At 43.8% G+C, this 19,663-nt stretch overlaps 1 protein-coding gene across 1 annotated transcript in view; it reads left to right on the top strand.

Moving 5' to 3' along the window:
• SLC7A14 (solute carrier family 7 member 14) overlaps positions 1 to 12,063 on the top strand; it is a 42,628-nt gene extending 30,565 nt beyond the window's left edge. Inside the window, exons 5-7 of the mRNA XM_019532728.1 lie at positions 542 to 750; positions 2,465 to 3,342; positions 10,119 to 12,063. Coding sequence (XP_019388273.1) covers positions 542 to 750; positions 2,465 to 3,342; positions 10,119 to 10,438 — 1,407 coding nt within the window. The 3' untranslated portion in view covers positions 10,439 to 12,063. The remainder of the gene's footprint in view (positions 1 to 541; positions 751 to 2,464; positions 3,343 to 10,118) is intronic.
• Positions 12,064 to 19,663: the final 7,600 nt, after the last annotated feature.

The raw sequence follows: 19,663 nt of genomic DNA, 5'->3' as shown, positions 1-19,663 counted from the left end.
AGAAAACCCACAGCAAGGCCACCAAGCTACCTCATTCTTTAATCACAGCAGTTACAAGCCAAGTCTCCTTTAGCTGTAATTACATCAGAAATTTTTCCCAAACTGATCCTATCTTTTTCAAGCTGTTGAGGCTAAATGACTCCTACTGCACTTCTCCAGTGAACTGCAGCGCAATTCTATTATGTACCCTGTCTCGTTACACTAATGGGCTTGAGTCAATGCTGATTCCAAGGTTTATTGTCATAATCATGTTTAAACAATGTTGCTGTTGCTTTGTAGTTACAGGAAGGCAGAATTAAAGGCTGCTCAGGATCCTCTTTGGTTGTTTTTCATTGGGATATATCATTCTGTAGTGAAGACATCCCCTGCATGTGGCATTTTAAGTTGTCTCTAAGCGATGCAGGAAAGTGCGACCATTTCTGAAATCACGCTTGAAATAGTTTGGTCTCTCTTCACTGATAACCTGATCTCCTGCACTACAAAGCCAAGTACCATCCGTGCCCCTCTATCCCTATCAGGTGTCTTCTTTTGTCTCTGCTAGGTGAGTGTTATCTTAACACTGATGGTGCCATCCTCTGACATTGATACCGAATCCCCTCTGATGGAAATGTTTGTAGCCCATGGATTCTACGCTGCTAAGTTCATCGTTGCCATTGGATCTGTGGCTGGCTTGACAGTGAGCTTGCTGGGTTCCCTTTTCCCAATGCCTAGAGTCATTTATGCCATGGCTGGTGATGGGCTGCTCTTCAGGTTAGTCGTGCTTTTGCTGTCACTTATTTTTGACCCTTGCTGCTTTTCATCTTTCCCATGAAAACCCATGAGATCAATAGCTGCATTTCACTTCCGTAATCAAACTGCAAGAGGCCACAACGTCAGGGAAACACTGAGAGCTTGAGATAGGTCACAGCAGCACAGGTCTGCCTGCAAACCTTTTAAACAATTCTGGGCAAGGAGAGGAAAGATGCAGGATGCCATTTCTTCACACTTCACCACACCCTGATAGCCACAGTTTGTCACTGGCTGAAAAACAGGAGTAGAAGCAGCCTGATAGCCAGTGACAACAAATAAGAACACAAATTAGAGCAAGTCACCTGGAGAATCAGGGTGGAGCTACAAATGAAAACTCATGTTAAAGTGTATAGGAATGAATAGCTTTTCACTCAATCCAGGTTTGCATGAACAAAATGTCCATGTCATGCTCTACTCACAGAGGACTAACTTACAATATTACCTGCTAGATACCTATTAAGAGAAAATCCTATCAAGTTAAAAAGTATGAAAGCCAAGGTTTGCATTTGGTTTGAGATTTTTAGTTTTTTTCAAAACAAATTGCCTAAAATGTTCTTGGTTTCTTTCTCAGGACAGCATTCTATATTATACTAGTGCCATTATAGAAAACTTTTGATCCACTAAGTATTACACTTGAGGTCTTTGTACCAAGAAAGAAAGAGAGAGAAACATCCAGAAATATTTTTTTAATTATATCTCATTATTTTTCCTGGAACAAAATCTCACCCCAGTGGTAGAACATACAGTGAACTTTGTGTTTCACCTCTATAGAGATGAAGAAGAGTAAATACTTCCTTTGGGGGTTGGACCAGATGTCTCTTGAGGTCTTTTCCAACCCTGTGATTCTATGAGATGATCATAACCCAGGATTAAAAACACTCCACTTATCCTAGCATTTGTCTTTACATTAGACTTTTGCACTGTAGACCTAAATGAGCCACCAGTCTGAATTCAGACCTGATCCCAAACTGAATACCTGTTAGCATGTGGAAAGACTCAAATTGGCTTGAGTGAGTTTTGGCTTGGGCTCTTCTGAAACTGATACTGCTATTTAAATACCATACACCAACAGACAGAGGAGCTGATGGTATGTTAAAAGTACATGAATAGAAAGCAGCTCATAAATATGATTGTGGAAGGCCCAATCCTACAAGCATTGCCAGGCTTAATGTATTCCACCCTATGAATCCCAGTTATATCAACAAAGCTACTCACATGAGCAAGCTCAGTAATCAGAGCTTGCTGTACGGAGTCTGCTCAGGATGAGCTCTTGCCTGCATTCCAAGCTTTATAAAAGCTCCCAGTTAAGCCAGCAGGAGTTTGGGATGTATGTGGAGGGCAGGATCTGGTCCTAAGGATGAGACATTCCAGAAAAGCTCAGTATGGGGCACACTGCTGCTACAAAAGTTAGTGGGGGTTTCACGGTTTCACCCTAAATGATCTGATGTTCATGTCAGGTCTCACATAGATATCTAAAGCTAGATGCCACCCCAGGTTCCATGGTTATCACAGCCATTTATTTTGTGCAGAAGAATTTTATTCAGAAACGCAATTAGAATAGAAGCAAGCAGCGCTCTAAAGCCTGGCGTTGTGGTTTTCCACCTGGGTGAGGAGTGCTGTAGAGCAGGCTCCATGTTGTGCAACTTTAACCTTCTGTGACTATTTCATACTCTAGATTCTTGTCCCACGTAAGCTCTTACACGGAGACTCCAGTGGTGGCTTGTATTGTCTCAGGATTTCTAGCAGCACTACTCTCCTTGCTGGTCAGCTTGAGGGACCTGATAGAAATGATGTCCATTGGCACACTCCTAGCCTACACTTTGGTCTCTGTTTGTGTCTTGCTTCTTCGATATCAGCCGGAGAGTGACATTGATGGCTTTGTCAAATTCCTGTCTGAGGAGCACACCAAGAAGAAGGAAGGGATTCTAGCAGACTGTGAGAAGGAAGTTTGTTCTCCCGTGAGTGAAGGAGAAGAGTTTTCTGGCCCACCCACCAACACATGCGGTGCAAAAAATCTACCCTCCTTGGGAGACAACGAGATGCTCATTGGGAAGTCAGATAAGTCCACCTACAATGTCAACCACCCTAACTACGGCACAGTGGACATGACCTCAGGAATAGAGGCAGATGAGTCTGAAAACATTTACCTCATCAAGCTGAAGAAGTTAATAGGACCACGTTACTACACAATGAGGATCCACCTCGGGCTGCCAGGGAAAATGGATCGGCCGACTGCAGCCACTGGCCACACTGTCACCACTTGTGTGATCTTGTTGTTCATCTTGATGTTTATCTTTTGTTCTTTCATCATCTTTGGTGCAGACTATATCTACGACCATAGCTGGTGGGCTATTCTTCTCGTGGTTTTGATGATCCTGCTCATCGTTGTATTGGTTTTTGTGATCCTGCAGCAGCCAGAAAACCCCAAAAAGTTGCCGTACATGGCACCCTGTCTCCCTTTCGTCCCTGCTTTTGCCATGCTGGTGAATATCTATCTCATGCTGAAGCTCTCCAAAGTAACATGGATCCGATTTGCTGTCTGGTGTTTTGTGGGTGAGTTTTGGATGTTTTTTTAACTGAGTTTAAAAGTGACTTAGAACAGCAAGGCCAGGCTGCCTGTCTAACCAATGGGATTGCTCAGCTAGGATGTGTTATAATACTTTGGCCTTGTGTCTTATTTCTTATCAGTGACTCCTGAATACCCAATCAGTCTGAGTTAATCCAAGCTGACAATATTTTTCTGTAAGAAAATGCTAAATCATTGGAAACCAAACATTTTACAAAATGACAGTTTTCACACAGAACACAGGCCCAGCCTCCTCGCCCACCCATTTGTTCAGCTCACTTCAGAGTTTCTAGGTCCCGTAGCTTCAGAAAAGCCTGGCAATACACGCCGCTGCAGGGTCCAAGTAGCCTAGATCTTCCCTAAGAGTCAGGGGGACAGCTACCCCCAGGACCTCTAGTTCAGACTCTCAGGGGCTAGGCTTTTGGCTTTCCAGCAGGAAGATCGGTAACCCTGGGTGCTCTCAGGACTTCCATACTCCTTGCCAAGGGGCTAGGTATCTAGAAGACCTGGGGTCTCTTGCACTTTGCATCTCTTCCAACCAACTCTCTCCAAATGTCCAGGGAAAAAATAGCATATTTTATGGTATCTCCAAGAAATTACATGTCCAGACAGCAGAGAGCCAAAGCAGGAAAACAATGCCAGAGTCAAGGCCCCGTCATGGGGAGATATTTTAGATAGGACCTAGGAGCCCCAGCCATAAAACAGATGTTCCCATTGTGATAGGTACTGTAGAAATACAGAATAAATGGTTCCTGGCCTAATACCCTGTGAGCAAACCCTCCCCACTCAAATCAGAGCTCCTTGATCCTGGCATGGAAATACAACTGGGAGGCTGTATTTAAGTGGTTAATATCATTCTGCTTACAAGATGAAGCCTTTATTCAAAAGATGAAGCCTTTATTCAAAGGGGTAGAATCAGCCTCTCTGCTCTCAATTGAAATGAGAGCTGTCAGCTTCTCTACCATGTGTCACCTCAGTCTGAACTGAACTGCTAGCAGGGTTTGTGCTGGGAGAGTAAAACAGTCCAGCATTTACTACAGAGTCATTGCTAGACCCCCCCCCCACACACACATACACACACCCCTCCACATTCCCGTTCTGACTGGCAGCTGCCAAGTGTGCCTGTGCTGACAGCTCTCAGGGGTAAAACTTGATTTGATGAAAATGGAAAACAATCCAGAAGACCCTCCCTGAACACTATCAGCAGCAGACAGGCTTTCCTGTTTGTGGACAAATCAGGAGAGACAGATGAACTCACCCAGCTGCATGGTCCTCATTCTCATATCTGCCAGTCAACATGGAGATGCCCGGGTCAGCCCACATTCCAGCAGGTCCCCTTTCACCTGCACCACGCCATCCGGGGCTGCTTTTCTGAGCAGGTCAGTTGCCTGTCAATGAGTTACTCATTGCTCTTGAGCCATGCTTTTCCTATAATTTGTTTGAAAACTTGTTCAGTTTGCAGATTTCTCACTGGAATCTAATGTGGCTTGACAGCGGGCATCCAGATGTGGAGTGCCAGACCTATGCCTGTAGATCAGGGCTGTTCAGCTGGCACCCACACGGCACAACTGGCCTGCAGAGGATTAACTTGCAGCCTCCCCTGGCTCCCAGCCTAGGATCTGCTTGCCCCATTGCTCCTGCTGTCAGAGTCTCTGGGCTCCCACCCCTGCTCCAGCTGGGAGTTGCAGTGGGGAGAGGGGCAAGGAGACACAATCTGCAGGGCCCAGGGAGCCCCAGGCCTGTGGAGGGGAGAGCGGGCCACACCACAGTCTGCAGCCTGTCCAACATGCCAGGGAGCATGTGGCCCCGGCCATTAGAAGTTAGATGGCCCTGCTCTCAAAGGGTGTCTATACACGTGCTCTGGGGTAGAGTAGAATAGGAGACTGTACATTAAAGCGCACATGTAGACGCGCCCTCCATGACTCAGGCTGGACTGCTCCTGGGATTAGTCAATCTGAAGGAGGAAAGTGGTAACATATTCAGCGCAAGGCAGTTTGGGGTCTCGGTTCTCTCCAGCTGGGGACCTCCTGTTTGCCCACTCCTAATACACAAACAAGGGGATGCCCCTGAAAGCAGCTCATTTAAAACTGAGAAAATGAAATACTGATAATCCTTTGCACAATCCATAAGTAAACTGTAAGATTTGCTGCCACAAAATGTTACTGAAGCCATGATCTTAACAGCATTAAAAAGCAATCAAGACTTCTACCGGGATAATAAGAGCATCTGCAGTTACTTTAGATTAAGATAAAATAAGTATAAGGGATACAAATCCCCATGGTTCAGAGCAAAAGAACACCCCTGATGGCTAGGGGTCCACAAAATGTTTCCCACAATGTGTCTTTAAGAGGGAGAGAGGTTTTGCACCTTCCTTCAATGCGCCTGGGAAAAGCCTTAGCTGGAAACAGAGTACTTGGCTATGTGGTGCACCGATCTGATCCAGCATGGCATTTCCCGAGTGCCTTGTGTTACTAACTGGTAGGCCTGCGTGAAGTGGCTAGTATTTGCTTCAGATTCAGATTCGGCTGACGCAGGGGACAGCGATTCAATTCAGTGATTTGAATCACTGTCCTGAATTGATTTGGCCAAATCTGATTTGGAGATTCGGCCGCTGCCAAATTGGCCGAATTTCCGAATTGGCCCCTTCCCCCGCCCACTATCAATGGCTGCCTCGGCCACTCTCCCAGCTCCCGACTCTTAAAAAAAACTGCACCCACACTGCTTGGGGGGCTCTGCCACGAACCCCCAGAAGCCCCGAGGCCGCTGCAGCAGCCGGTGAGTGGTGGGAGCTGGGAGAGTGGGAGGGGGTCAGGGGCTCGTGGCAAAGCCCCTCGTGCAGCGTGAGGCAGTGGGGATTCCTGCCCCCCTCCCCACCACCTGGCAGCAGCCGCCATGAGCAGAGGCAGTTTTTTAAAGAGCCAAGAGCTGGGGCAGGCAGGGCAGCCATGCAGTGGGGCTGGGAGAGCAGGCAGGGGTCGGGCAGCACTCGGGGGACTGGGGGAGCAGGCAGGGGATGGGGCCTGGCAGGGGTCCTCCCATGGTCCCCTCCCCCTACTTACCTGCAGTGGCAAGTGGGGGCTGCCTGAATCTCCAAAGCTCTCCGAATCTTTTCTAAATCAATTTGGAGAGCTTTGAATCGATTTGGACTTTTTAATTGGTCTCCTGATTTGATTTGGATTCAGCTGCCGAATTGGGCTGAATCTCCTCCGAATCGAATAGGCACCTGAAGCTTCGCACAGCCCTACTAACTGGCTGCCACAATATCAGATGAGGATGCCACCCTCATCCTAAGGACCAGCATAGCCAACAGAGCACAGACTAGGGCTCTGAGCATCTGGAGGGGAATTCAATTTGGGCTGTGGTTTGAAAAGAAAAAGAGCTCAGTTTGCAAATCTAATTCAGGACAAGTGATGACCCTCAACCTAGACTTCCCAGAGCAGCTGGATTGCATTGTGTCCTCCTGTGCTGCAGTCTCCGGAAAAGGGGAACTCTTGGGAAGCTTTGGAGAAATAGTCAGCTAGATACAACACCTAGTGTTCCTTACACCAACCCAGATCCCTCCAAGTCCTGCATCAAGGGTAATCGTGTCCCAAGGGTGACCTGCCCCCTCACTTTCCCAGCCAGACATCTTGCATCATTGTGGCTCTTCCAAAATATTTCAGCCCATCACGTAGCTCTGCAGCACTTAGCCAGCATCTAAATTGATCAGAACCATTTAATTTGTCCTGCTTTTCTTTCTTAATTTCAAAGCAGCCCACTACAGCTGAGCAGGATGGTAGGCAGAGGGCTAGACAGCAGGGCTTCTCAAGATGTATTTTTAGGATTTAATTGGACTGAGTGCAGGCTGGAACTTCCCAGGGCTCAGAGCTGCAGCTTCATTAAATTTCCATGAACAGAAATTTGCACACAGGCCATCTGCCCGTGCAGGATCTGTGCTTTGCAGCCTTATCAGGAGACCTCTAGAACCATGGGCTCATCCATTTTTCAATAACCCAAGTCAACAGGGGAAAGAAACTCAGTGGCAGGAACAGAAAACCTTTCTGCCTTGTATGAGAGGTCTAACAAAAACAGCCAGCTTCTGATGCAATTCCATTCAAGTCAGACAGGTTTTAAATATTGCCAGCACCAGTCATTCAAAACTCATGAGTCAAGCCACTCCGTATCATAACACTTGCTTTAAAACCATGAGATTTAAGAAAAATAAGTATTTGGGCTCTTTCTACTTCCTTTCTATTATCTGAACCTTTCAGGGTCATGCTTTCAAGCTTTCCTCTTTGGTCATGAGGGCTAGACATTTTTTTAAACAGAAACTGAGATTTTTCACAAGATGGGGCCTTATGAAAAATTTCAAACCACCACAAGGCTCACAATTAAATGAGGAGAGCTGGCCTACCCACTTGATTACTGAATTTGGCACGTGGGTGGTTTATTAGCACAATACAAAGGTGTTATTTATGCGCAATAATAAAAAAGACCATGTATGTTATTCACAGTTAATTGCCACTTGACTATACGTTAGACACATGGGAGTGAGAATTCATGAAAAGTAAATAGGCAAATGCCTATCTGCATAAAGCATTAATCATACCTTAAACTCCACCTTCTGCATGGCACTTGCTATATTGGATCCAGCTACAGATTCCTCCCAGAGTTGTCAACCCTCAGGATTTTATGGTGTGTCTTAGGTACTTGTTTTTTCACTTAGATGTCCGGCACCTGGAGATAGGAGATTCTCAGAAAAAAATTCAAGTCGTAAAAAAAAGTTTCTAGTATTTCAAGGCTGAAGACCAAGGTTTGAAAATCTAATGGACAAAGTCTCTAATATTAGAAGGAAAATAAACTGAGCCCCAGAGTCCCCTGTGGTTCAATGGGAGAATTCCCATCTGCCACACAAGAGACCTGGGTTTGATCCCTTGATGCTTATACAACTACAGCCTTGGAGGCACCAAATGTCGTGATTCAGTCTAGCCTTTGGGTTCTGTCTCGGTGGCCTAAAATGAGGATGAAGGTCTGGGCAGCCTCTGCTCCTCCAAGCTCTTGCTTAGGCATATGTGCTGAAGGTCTGGGTGACTTCTCACACATACACCATGATCTGGAAGGATTGATGGTTGCCAACAGAAAATGAGCCCCAGACTATCTGTTTTTAAAAATCTTAGGAGGTTTAAGCTAATTTTGCAGAGAATGGGGTGAGTGTCCAGACTTGGCAGTAATGTCCTCTAGCTAGGTAGGTAATGCATTCCTCTGGTAGTGGCCAGCACCTGATTGCTTTAGAGAAAGGATTTATGGCCAAATTAAAGTATACCAGAAGGGATAATTCCTTCATGACCCCTGCAGGCAAGTCACACCCCACAGCACCGGAAGGCCATCACAGAGGAGCCTGTAAAGCAACACCTAGCTGTTTTGCAGTGGCTGCTTCACACAATCCAGGGACTACAGGTTGCACATTTGTTGGCCCTTGGAAGATACAGCCACCTTCACATAGAAGCTGCACCACCCGTCAAATGTGATAGCTGCCCCCTGTGCCTGCAAATCAAAGTGACTTCAAAACAGCAACCGGGTCTTCTTCATTTAATTATATTTCCCCTGTGACTTGTATGGTATTCCTTTGGCTATCAACCAAGGGAGCTACTGAATGAAGGCAGTGCCTCTTAAATGTAATTACTTCCCCTGCAGCTTCCATGAAGCTGCTAAGCACAAGGCTGAGAGGGATGGGGTTTGTTTTACTTTTACCTTTGCTGGTGTGGGAGACACAGTCCCATTCACATGAGCAGTCTGTTGTCTCACTTGATGATGTCAGTCAGTGCCAAGACCAGACCAGACTCACTGGGTGCCTTGCTACAGAGATGCATCTGCAGCAGAATATTGCCAAGTAGGATTTTAACTCTCTAGTTACTTTAGATTCTTGAAAAAACATGTTATGTTGGTAGCGGGAAGAAGAAATTGTATAAGGTCAGATGAAAAGACAAGAAGGAACAAAAGCTTGGAAAGAAATCAGATAGTTAGTTATCAGAGGACGACATTTTAGCACCCATCAGATTTAGCCTGACAGCCAGGAAGCACACTTGGCTGTATGCAGTGGGGGAGTAAAGGAGAAAAGATGAGGAGAAAGGCCTGAAAATGCAGCTTTTGCCTATTCTTAGGATTTTCTCACAAGTCTCATGATATTTCAGGGCTTTTCCTAAAGCCCCAGATCATGGATACACATCTGATTATGAGAGAATCATGGTCCATATTTAAAATATACATATATATTTCTGGTTCCTTGGTTGCAGAGAGAGAAGCTTGAACACACAAAACCTAAAGGGTTCAAAAACTAGATGTGCTAATTTTTTTTAAATCTCATAATGTTTATGTGAAGCTCTTATCTTTGATACTAATATTACATGGAACCATTCCTCAGCCAGTACAAATTGCCATAGTGCTGTTGACTTCAAGGTTTTCACTGGACCTAGGCTATGTTCATCAGCTGGAGATCTGGCCCATATATGGGACCCTTATACCTCAGTGGAGTGTCAATTCCCTATTCCCCTAATAGGTTTTTTCTAGCACAGCACACTGTTGCTTTGTTTTCTCTATGACTCTAAAATTCACATAGTCTGTATAGGGGATACAGATGGTAAAACATCTGTGCAGTAGCTTCAGGGTAACATTGCATGTGTTTAACTGTGTAATGTTTGGGTCACTGTAACATAGCATTTATTTATTCCTTTCTGAAATGGTTAACAGCTGACTCCCCTTACCCTGCTCCCTTCCCTCACTGCAGGTTTGCTCATCTATTTTGGCTATGGCATGTGGAACAGCACCCTGGAGATCAGCGCTCGGGAGGAGGCCCTTCATCAGAGCACATACCAGCGTTACGATGTTGATGTTGACCCCTTCTCTGTCGAAGAAGGCTTTTCCTATGCTGAGAATGACAACTACCAGGACTGGGGAGCTTCTGAAGACAAAGGCTTCTCTTATCAGCAGATGTCGGAGGCAAAGGAAAGTAATCGGACAAGTAGCAAATCAAAAAGTAAAGGCAAACACAAACCGAATTCTGAGGCCCTGATTGCAAATGATGAGTTAGATGACTCGCCAGAGTAAGAGTCATGGGAACCAAACCGTAATGCACCCTCTCGCTAACCTAACCCGTGGGCTAGAATGTGAAAGCTTCTCTGGCTCTCATTGTAAACTCCATCGTCCTCTAAATTTCAGCGCCCAGAATCACGTCCCTCACTCTCTCACTTCTTCTCCAGGATAGTCCTGGATTCTGAGGTTGTCACTTTGAACAAAACAAACAAGTGGCCTGTTCTGTGTCCATCAGTCATGTCCTGTTTTGGTGATTTTTACCAACAGGGGCCATCACTTGGATGGATTGATTGACTAGCAGATTCTTTCTGTGTCTGTTAAACCATCAGCATGCGTTATATTGAACACCTGGCAGTACTGACAACATGAGTTAATGGGAGATGTGCCAAATAGGATGAGCATTTAATAAGTGAGCAGAGTCACGTGACTGGTTGAATTGGTAAGGGCCTGAAACATATTCTCTGTGCTTTCCATAGAGAATATTTATCCCATAATACTGGCTTGAAGCTACTGTTATATATTTGGCACTTTCTTAGCAAATATATTTTTCCTTGAACCTTGTAGGAAGAAGATCTTTGATAGATAGATAGATAGATAGATAGATAGATAGATAGATAGATAGATAGAATGAACCAGACTGAGGCAGTAAAATATTTCCAAGGAAATCTCAGGAGTAGACTAAAGGTAGATCCAGGGATCTTGGCCTCACAGAAAAACATTTCCAACCTGCATTTCAGTCTTTGGAGAATAGTATGAACACCATGGGTAAGGATGGGTCTGAACCAAAACCCCTTAAAACCAAATATCCCAACCTTGGGAATCACAATCCAGTATTTGTAGTTTGTATCTCTTTCCTTAGGACAGGCTGAATCAAAATGAGAGATCCAGTGCATTTGAACCTCCCAGATCTGGATCTAGACTTTGTAGTTTGTATCCATCCTTAGTCATGATAAAGGCCTCTACCCAGCTAGACTTAACCATCCTTGTGTGACCCTCCATTTCTCCTGGCACTGTATATTTCAAGACTTGGACTCTGTTTCAATCATTATGGCTCTATTACCAATTCACTAATCTCTACTATTTCCCATTGGGCAACTTCTGGATTGTCATTCAGATTTCAGTCCTTCAGGGGAAGTTCCTATTTGCTACTTTGTGACATTCCTGCACCACAAAAATTAGGTTCATAAAAGCTGTTAACATTCATTCATCACTGAATGATGTCTGTGGCCAGTCTGGATGAGCCAGCCACTGAAATCTCATTCCCTGCCATAAAACTATACTTCATATTAAGGATTCTTAGTTTACCTATGTTTTAGAGATACTGAACTGTGGAACTGTTGGGTGATAATCTGAAAAATATTGAAGTGCAGCTATCTACTATGATTAACAAATTCCATAGTCTCCCACCCCACTTCGAAATAATGAAATAGGTAAGGGAAAGATGGGAGTTCATGTAACACCAGGCAGGTTTTCCCAGGAGGTGGATGGTTATTATGAGCTTGTGGGCTACAAACAGACAGTAGGCCCAACCCTGCAATTTTCACATCAACAAAATGTCCAGTGATTTCATATCTAATCAGAGCAGAATAGAATAACCTCATTTGTGATGTTACTCCATTAAGCATTAATTCTGGGGTGAATTTGGCATACTGTGTCCTTTCCAATCAACATATAAGACAGAAAAAAAGGTTAGCTAAGCTGAAGCAGAAGATATCCTTATAAATTAACTAAACAAATCTGAGCAACAGTCTTACATCCATGATTTTTTATGTTTATTAATATATTACTATATATTTTTAATGTACCAAATGAGACCATTGGCACTGCTAGGCACAAGTACAAAATAATACTACACATACTATTAAGCCTTCGGTGACATAGAGTGAAAATGGAACACTCCCCCTCCTAACCCGGAGCCCACCTCACCGCCCCAACAGTGGAGGCTGAGATTTTCACGCCATGTAAGGGAGATAGATAGATAGATAGATAGATTTTATATATATCAATCACAGCACCTGCAAGTCAGGAACTCAGTGCTATGGCACTGTGGAGTTAGCCCTGCTGTATACAGATTCCATTGATTTAAAATATATATAGATACCTCTATATATGAGATACCTCTATATATATTTAAAATGAATGGAATCTGTATACAGCAGGGCTAACTCCACAGTGCCACAGCACTGAGTTCCTGACTTGCAGGTACCTAGTTGTATAGTTGAATCCATAGCCCTAACTAAAGCACTTGGGCTCTCTGTACAATGCAAGAAGAGATGTAGGTGCCTAAGAGAGCAGGGAGCCACTAACACTAGCCTATAGGAAATGCTGAGAAGATACATGTGGCTTAAGTCCCACACACTCTGGCCCTCCTCCACTTGGGATTCCAGTTTAGCCATGACAGCTCTCGTGGAGTTAAGTGCCTAAATCAGCCCTTTCTTACAGGACTCAACCACAAGTAGATACAGTTACTTTTTATCCAGGAGTCCAGCGGTTAAAACAGTCACCCACAATCTGGAAGGTGCAGATTCAGTTCTCAGTGCACAGATATTAGGGTCTACCTTGGAAAATATGCCCCCACAAGTCCCCAGAATTAAGGGCCTAACACTATCTGCTAAGAAGACATTTGGGCTGTCTGACTTTTGGAAGGCTTGAGCATGAAGTCTGCCAGGAATTCCTACCTCCATTGTAGCCAACAAGAAAAGTTTTGTCACTTATCTTGGTGGAGCCAGGGTTTCATTCACTTCTTGTTTCCAATGTAGCTGCTACCCACCATATAGGCTTTATGCCTTGCTAGCATATCTAGATTCTAATGCCTTCCATTAGAAATCAGAGCCTGGATGGATATGTGTAATCTCTTATGGATATGTGTAACTTTCCTTAAAAGACATCTGTTATGGTTCTGTCACACTCTCCATTGCAATTAATGATCATCAACTTCCATGTACAGCAGATCCAGGGAAATTTAGTCTTAAATCATTGCACTAGGTAGGAAAGTGATTGTTTCATAGGCTGATTTTCAGTTAACAACCATGATTTCAAATAAATGATAGATTACAAATGTTTTAGCTGCTGAAAGTTACACCGTTAAATGCTACCATCCAAGCAGCACCGGGATAAAAACAGAGTCATCCCACTGGCCTTGTTAGCATTATTCTGGATATAACCTACTGTAAATGAAAATGGTACCTATTAGCAAAGACATACTCCATTGGCAGCACTGAGCCCTTCCTTTCCACTCCCTGAGCAAGGCTGTGAGCAAGGCCTCCTCTCTATTGTTCACTTGTGCAGATGACTTGTAGTGCCAAGGCTGCAGCAGTTTCTCTTATCTCTGTGCAGGAATAGTAGAGGGATCAGGATCCACAAACACTCATTGGGAGTTGAGAAGGGGGTCTATGAATCCCAAAGCTAAACCAACTGAGCAGTGTCCCTCGCCCCTCATCTTCCAGATCTGACCTTCATCAAGATGGTCATGCCAGGGCAGATCTTCTTTGCAGGAGGAAGGAAACCCCAGGATCTGAGCTAGTATTAGTAACTTTTGAATTACTATTTATGATTAGCATTGAGGTCTCCCCAGGCATAGGCCACTCCAATAGCTGCACTCAAAATAAATGAAACATCTTTCCACTTACTAGGAGACTTTAAATAATTTGCCTCTTTGTGTTCACTCAGGTTACTATTCATTGTTTCTTAAGGACCAGTGTGCCAGCCCTGTCTGGGACATCCCAGCTCAAAAGGGCTTGAAGTTAGAGAAGATAGAGAACACAAAATACGGAAAAACCAATAGAAGGGCTGATCAGAGCAAATTTACTTATCTGTCTCAACAACAAGATATGCAAACAAAAAAGGAAAAGTAGAAGGAACTTTGCAAAGTGATCATTAAAAAATCAAGGCACATGGGGACCCATCAGGAAGGAGGGACTGTGAATACAGCAAACCAGGGAAGTAGATTCCTGTCCTTTAGCTCAACCATCAGCACACGGGTAGGTAAAAGGTTTATGCAATAAATGAAGGAGCAGTGCCCTGGCAGCACAGGTCACAATAATTCTTATTCAGTGACTATGTGGCATAGGCACTCAACCCATTCATGGCAGATCGTACACAACTTTTCTCTCTCCATCCAGTTTGCAATAATGGAAGGCATAATTTGTGGCCACTCCTTCAGCTCACCCTGAGATCACGATACGTCTTTCAGACAAAAGCCAGATGAGACATATTGCATTACAGGGTTCTCACTTCAGCACATGTCTAGGCTGAGGAATGAGGTTCCAAGGCAGATCGGTGTTTCTGCACTAAAAGTGCATGGAGGCTCTGTTTCAATATGCCACATGAATTCCCAAATATCTTCTCCAGTGAAAACAGTGGAATGGATCCTGCAACTCTTACTCATATGGATCCTGCGGGCTGATTGTGAGTTCATCTGCACCAGGAAACATGCAGCGTGACTCAGAATCATAGAAAATTAGGGTTGGAAGGGACCTCAGGAGGTCACCTAGTCAAACCCTAGGGCTGTGCAAAACGAAACCATTCTGTTTCAACTTGCGTTTCAACGTTTCAACAGGACAGCATTTCATTTCAAATTTAATTCAAAACTGCTGTTCTGTTCCGTCAAAACAGTTTTGGTGTTTCGATGTTTCGCCCATAGGCTATAATAGGGAAGCTCAAAACAGCCTATAACTTTGTCATTTATGGCCTGACTTGGCTGAAACTTGCAGAAATGGTAGCCCCTTCTGAGGGCACGAAGCCTGCCAATTTTCAAGGAGATAGGTGCAGGTCCCACCTCAAAATCTTGAAAGCAAAAAGCTCATGTCATGTGTATGCGTTAAGCCACAGAGGGTCAAAACTGCAGGCATGCTAGCCCCTGCTGAGGCAACAAAGCCTGCCAAGTTTCAAGGAGATACGTGTAGGGGTTTGGGGGAAACTGCACCTTAAGCTGCAGACAAGCAAAACTCGTGACATGGGTGACAGTGTGTGTGTGTTAAGGTGTGCCCTCACTCAACTGACACCAAGGCAGAAAGCAGGGCAGTTCAAACAATGCTGCCTTTTATGCAGTTTTTCCATCCCTCCCCCAGAGCACTGGAGTGGAAGGGACCTCAGGGAAGGATCACAGTCACTGGCCAGCCACACAGTCAATAATGAGAGCAGTCCTTCCCCACCCCACCCCTCTTCCTCCTCCCTCTCCTTCCTTTAGTTTCTGTTTCCCTGCAGGCAAGCCCAGCTTGAGCTTCAGAACTCAGAATGGTTTGAAAATTTTGAAACATTTCGACTTGCCTCATTTCATTTTGAGGCTGTTTCGAAGCTCTCCATTTTGTTTCAATTTTGCTGTTTTGAGCTCAAAACAAGTCAAAACAGTGTTGAAACAAAACTACTGGCAAAATTTTGTACAGCCCTATTGAGCCCCCTGCTCAAAACAGGACCATCCCCAACTAAATCATTCCAGCCAGGGCTTTGTTGAGCCAGGCCTTAAAAACCTCCAAGGTTGGAGAGTCCACCACCTCCCTAGGAAACCCACTCCAGTGCCTCATCACCCTCCTAGTGAGAACGTTTTTTTTCCTAGTATCCAATCTAAACTTGCCTTACTGAAACTTGAGACCATTGTTCCTTTTTCTGTTATCTGCCACCACTGAGAACTGTGAGTTCTGTATTGGGAGACCTGCAGTCAGCCTCCTGCCTTTAAAGTCATGTAACAGGTGATCACTTACCACATTAGGGTAAAGACTCCAGGGACAAGGCCAAGCTCATATTTACATTTTGCAAAAACTTGAGAGATTCCAATAGAAAATACCAACTTCAGCTTATGAGAACTAAAGAATACAAGGATAGAGATTAAGGCTGGAACATTCTGGGTATAATTTAAACTGGGGAATCAGATCAAAGTGGGCTCTTTGCACTGACCAGAGCATGTCTCTAAATGAGAACTGAGGAGAAAGCAAGGCTAAGGGGACAGCAGTTCTGGACTGCAAGGCACTGAATGCCCTCTTCTTTTCATGCAGGTGCCTACTGATTCCCTCACAGATCCCCATTGACTTTCAGAAGTGTTGTCCCAAGAGAGGAGCTGGGACCTCAACCTGCCCTTCACTAGACCCCAGCATTAAGGTTTGAGGATTGGAAAGACAGAATTTTCAGTGCAGTGCAAAGCTAGATGTTATTTATTTATTATTTATTTAAACATATATAGTTAAATAGAATATATTCAAATTCTTTGAAGAATCAATTTGTCATTCATGCATAGGCATATTGTACAACATGTTAGAACTAGAAAGGCTCTACTCACCTTAAATTATATCAGGCTGTATTTTCATACAAGGTTTCTGGTTTGAAAATAAGCAAGAGCAAAACTTGCATGTGTTATACCTGTCACTAGAGTCCTATGATAAAAACAGCTTCAAGCTATGAAGTTCAAGTGTATTTTTTTAAATAATCTTGAGTACAACACAAGTCATACAGCAAGTAGAAATGGAAAGTCTTTTTCAAATGTTTACCTTTTCAACTTCAAGTATTTGTGTGCATTTGAGCTTCCACAAATTTCCTTTCCTGTCCTGTTAACAATCAATGGACACTCCCATGAGGAGCACCCACAATGTGTCTGATTCTGCAGGCACTCCTCCTGTCACAGCCAATAGGAGTTTTGCCTTAGTAAGGATCAAAGCCAGAATTTCCACATGCCCCTTTTCAAATGCACACAACCTGCACATGCAGCTGGTAGTGCCCAATTACTGTGCAGCTAATTGGCCTGTAAGACTTGGGGGCACAACAAGGTGCATGTTGGAAAATGTTGAAAAAATGTTTAAGTGTTTTACAGGTGCCTTTGAAAATGTGGCCACATAAGCCTAGATCAGGTACCCACTTCCTAAACATACACATCAACTAGATTTTTACAAGCAAGAACCATGAGCCCCCACTCACTGAAGAGCAGTATTTTCAAGGTTTATTAGCACGTCTGTCCTCTCTATAGGCCTGACCCTGAATGGTCCTGAACCCCTCACACTAAAATCTCATGCTTAGGTACCATAAGAGAAAACTTCAGCAATATCTAACATACATCAATGGCATCTAGCAGAACCTGACTCTACATTTCAGCAGAGAAAGAATATGGGTTTGGACAGATGTAACAATTAAATAATATCTGGTGATGCTTTTGTAGAGATTCAAGTGTAGCAAAACCATGCAATGTTTAACCCTATTTCATTTAAGACTAAAGTTACAGTGATTTAGCTAATTTATACCACTAGAACTCATACAGCTGTAAGAGTTACATAAGAACAGCTGGTGCCTCTTGGCTTCCTAAAACAGTTAAAAAAAATTTTTTCCATTGCCTTTGTGTGACTTTCCTCCCAGCCATTGTACTAAGTGAGCGCATCTACACAAAATTCTACTGCGCATTAGCACATCATGGCAAAAGCTGTGCTATTCCACTAATGCACAGTAAAATTAGTCTACTGCACATTTAGCATCACTTATAAGGCATGTGGCAGTGCAATCATGCAGGCGCACCAGTTTCTGTGCATTTAGTTTGTTTCTGTTATTACAGGTACTAAACTTAATGCGCAGTAACCACAAGCATATTAATGCATGTGTAGACATGTCCAGTAACATTTAAAATAGTCCTTATATCCACAGCTCTGCAAGACACTTAAGCACGTGCCTCGCCATTAATGCAGACCTACATACCTTGCCACATCGAGATCTACATTCCCTCACAGCCTTAATAGCTTGTACCAGAGTAGCCAGCAGAAAGAGGGGCTGGTATCATGTTACCACATGTAAACTATGTAATTTACTGTAAGCCTGATTCAGTGCCCTTGAAGTCGGTGGGTTCTTTCCACTGGCATCAGTGGGATGGGAGAAGGCATCACAACTGTTAGCCGTACACTTTCCCTTTGCACTCCTCCATCCAGCCATGCCTTCTTTTGTCCAGGCAGGTTTCTGAATTTCAGTGGTGTCTTAGTATGTTGTTCATCATCACCTCAGTTATGTCACAGGCCACTAAAGGGATTCATTCATTCTTCTCGCATCTAACAAAAGAAAAGATCTTAGGCTGGAGGAAAGGTTGTGCTGCAGTATTGCCGCCAGGATCATCAGGAAACAGCATTTCATGTGTCAGACAGGTAAAACTGAGGAAGGACCTGGAGAATCATGCTCTATCAAGACAGGCTCTTTCTAAAAATTATTTTACAGATTAGCATAATTTATAATCTCCCACATACCTTCCAGGACTAGATTAAGAAAGAACTAGCATCACCCACGTCAAAACAAAACCAGCCTAGACACTGGGCTGTGTTTTAGAACATTATGCTCTATTCAAACATCATGACCAGCTACCAACTGGCAGGCATAAACTCAAATGTGGAAATGATCAATTTGCAGCAGAAGTGATCTTCAGTCCACCCCCCAGATCCCAATCTCCTACCCTGGGAAGATGACATAATTCAAATCTGAAAAATGGGATTCAAATCACCTGCATTTCCCCTTATATCAGATCATGAGACTATTTGATATGTACAGAGGCCAAGAGTTCCTAAAGTCTCCACTGTTTCTGAATGCCTTAGTCACTGGATGGCCAAGCCTAAAAACATAAAAGAGCCTGCTTTTCACCAGGGGAAGTCACTAGGAAATATGGATGCTTAGTCAGGCTCCCCGAGATGGGGGTGCTCAAATTCAGTGGACACTTTTGGGATGTTTAGGCTGCCATGTAATATCCCTTAGCATTAATGGGAGGGGAGTCACAGGCATAACCCTGTTGCACAAGTGACAATATCCCAATGATCATAAATGCCTCCCTTCCAAAGGGCCAGGATCTTGGATTGATGAAACATAAATACCTCAACTCTTTCTGGTCAACTTACCTTAGCTCCCCTGCCGCTTTTTCATTCCTCTTGGTTACAATGATTCGATGACAAGACTCAGCACTCCAGCATCCTCTGTACAGAGAAGAAATCATGCTCCTGCTGACATCAGATGTTGAAAATTCAGCTTGTAAATTACCTTCATTTTGTTTGATCTTTATGACGTATGACTTGCTTTTTGCAGATGGTATTTTCTGGTGTAACAATTCTCCGCAGTTCTGGTATAAAATTGGTGTATGTGTTAACAAGTTTGTTATATTAATTTTTTGTGGTTTCCAAAACCCCATTGGTGCACTGTACAATGGGATCTTGTGGTGTGTCATGAAGAAAGAAAAAAAATGCAGCTATGTAATGGAGTGATTCTTATTTTCAAATGATTGTGTTGTTGATGATATTA

The sequence above is a fragment of the Crocodylus porosus genome, unplaced genomic scaffold, assembly GCF_001723895.1.
Source record: "Crocodylus porosus isolate Cpor-Errol unplaced genomic scaffold, CroPor_comp1, whole genome shotgun sequence".
NCBI classification, from domain to species: Eukaryota; Metazoa; Chordata; order Crocodylia; family Crocodylidae; genus Crocodylus; species Crocodylus porosus.
The sequence above is the reverse complement of the archived record's forward strand: the minus strand, read 5'-3'. Positions and strand labels throughout refer to the sequence as shown.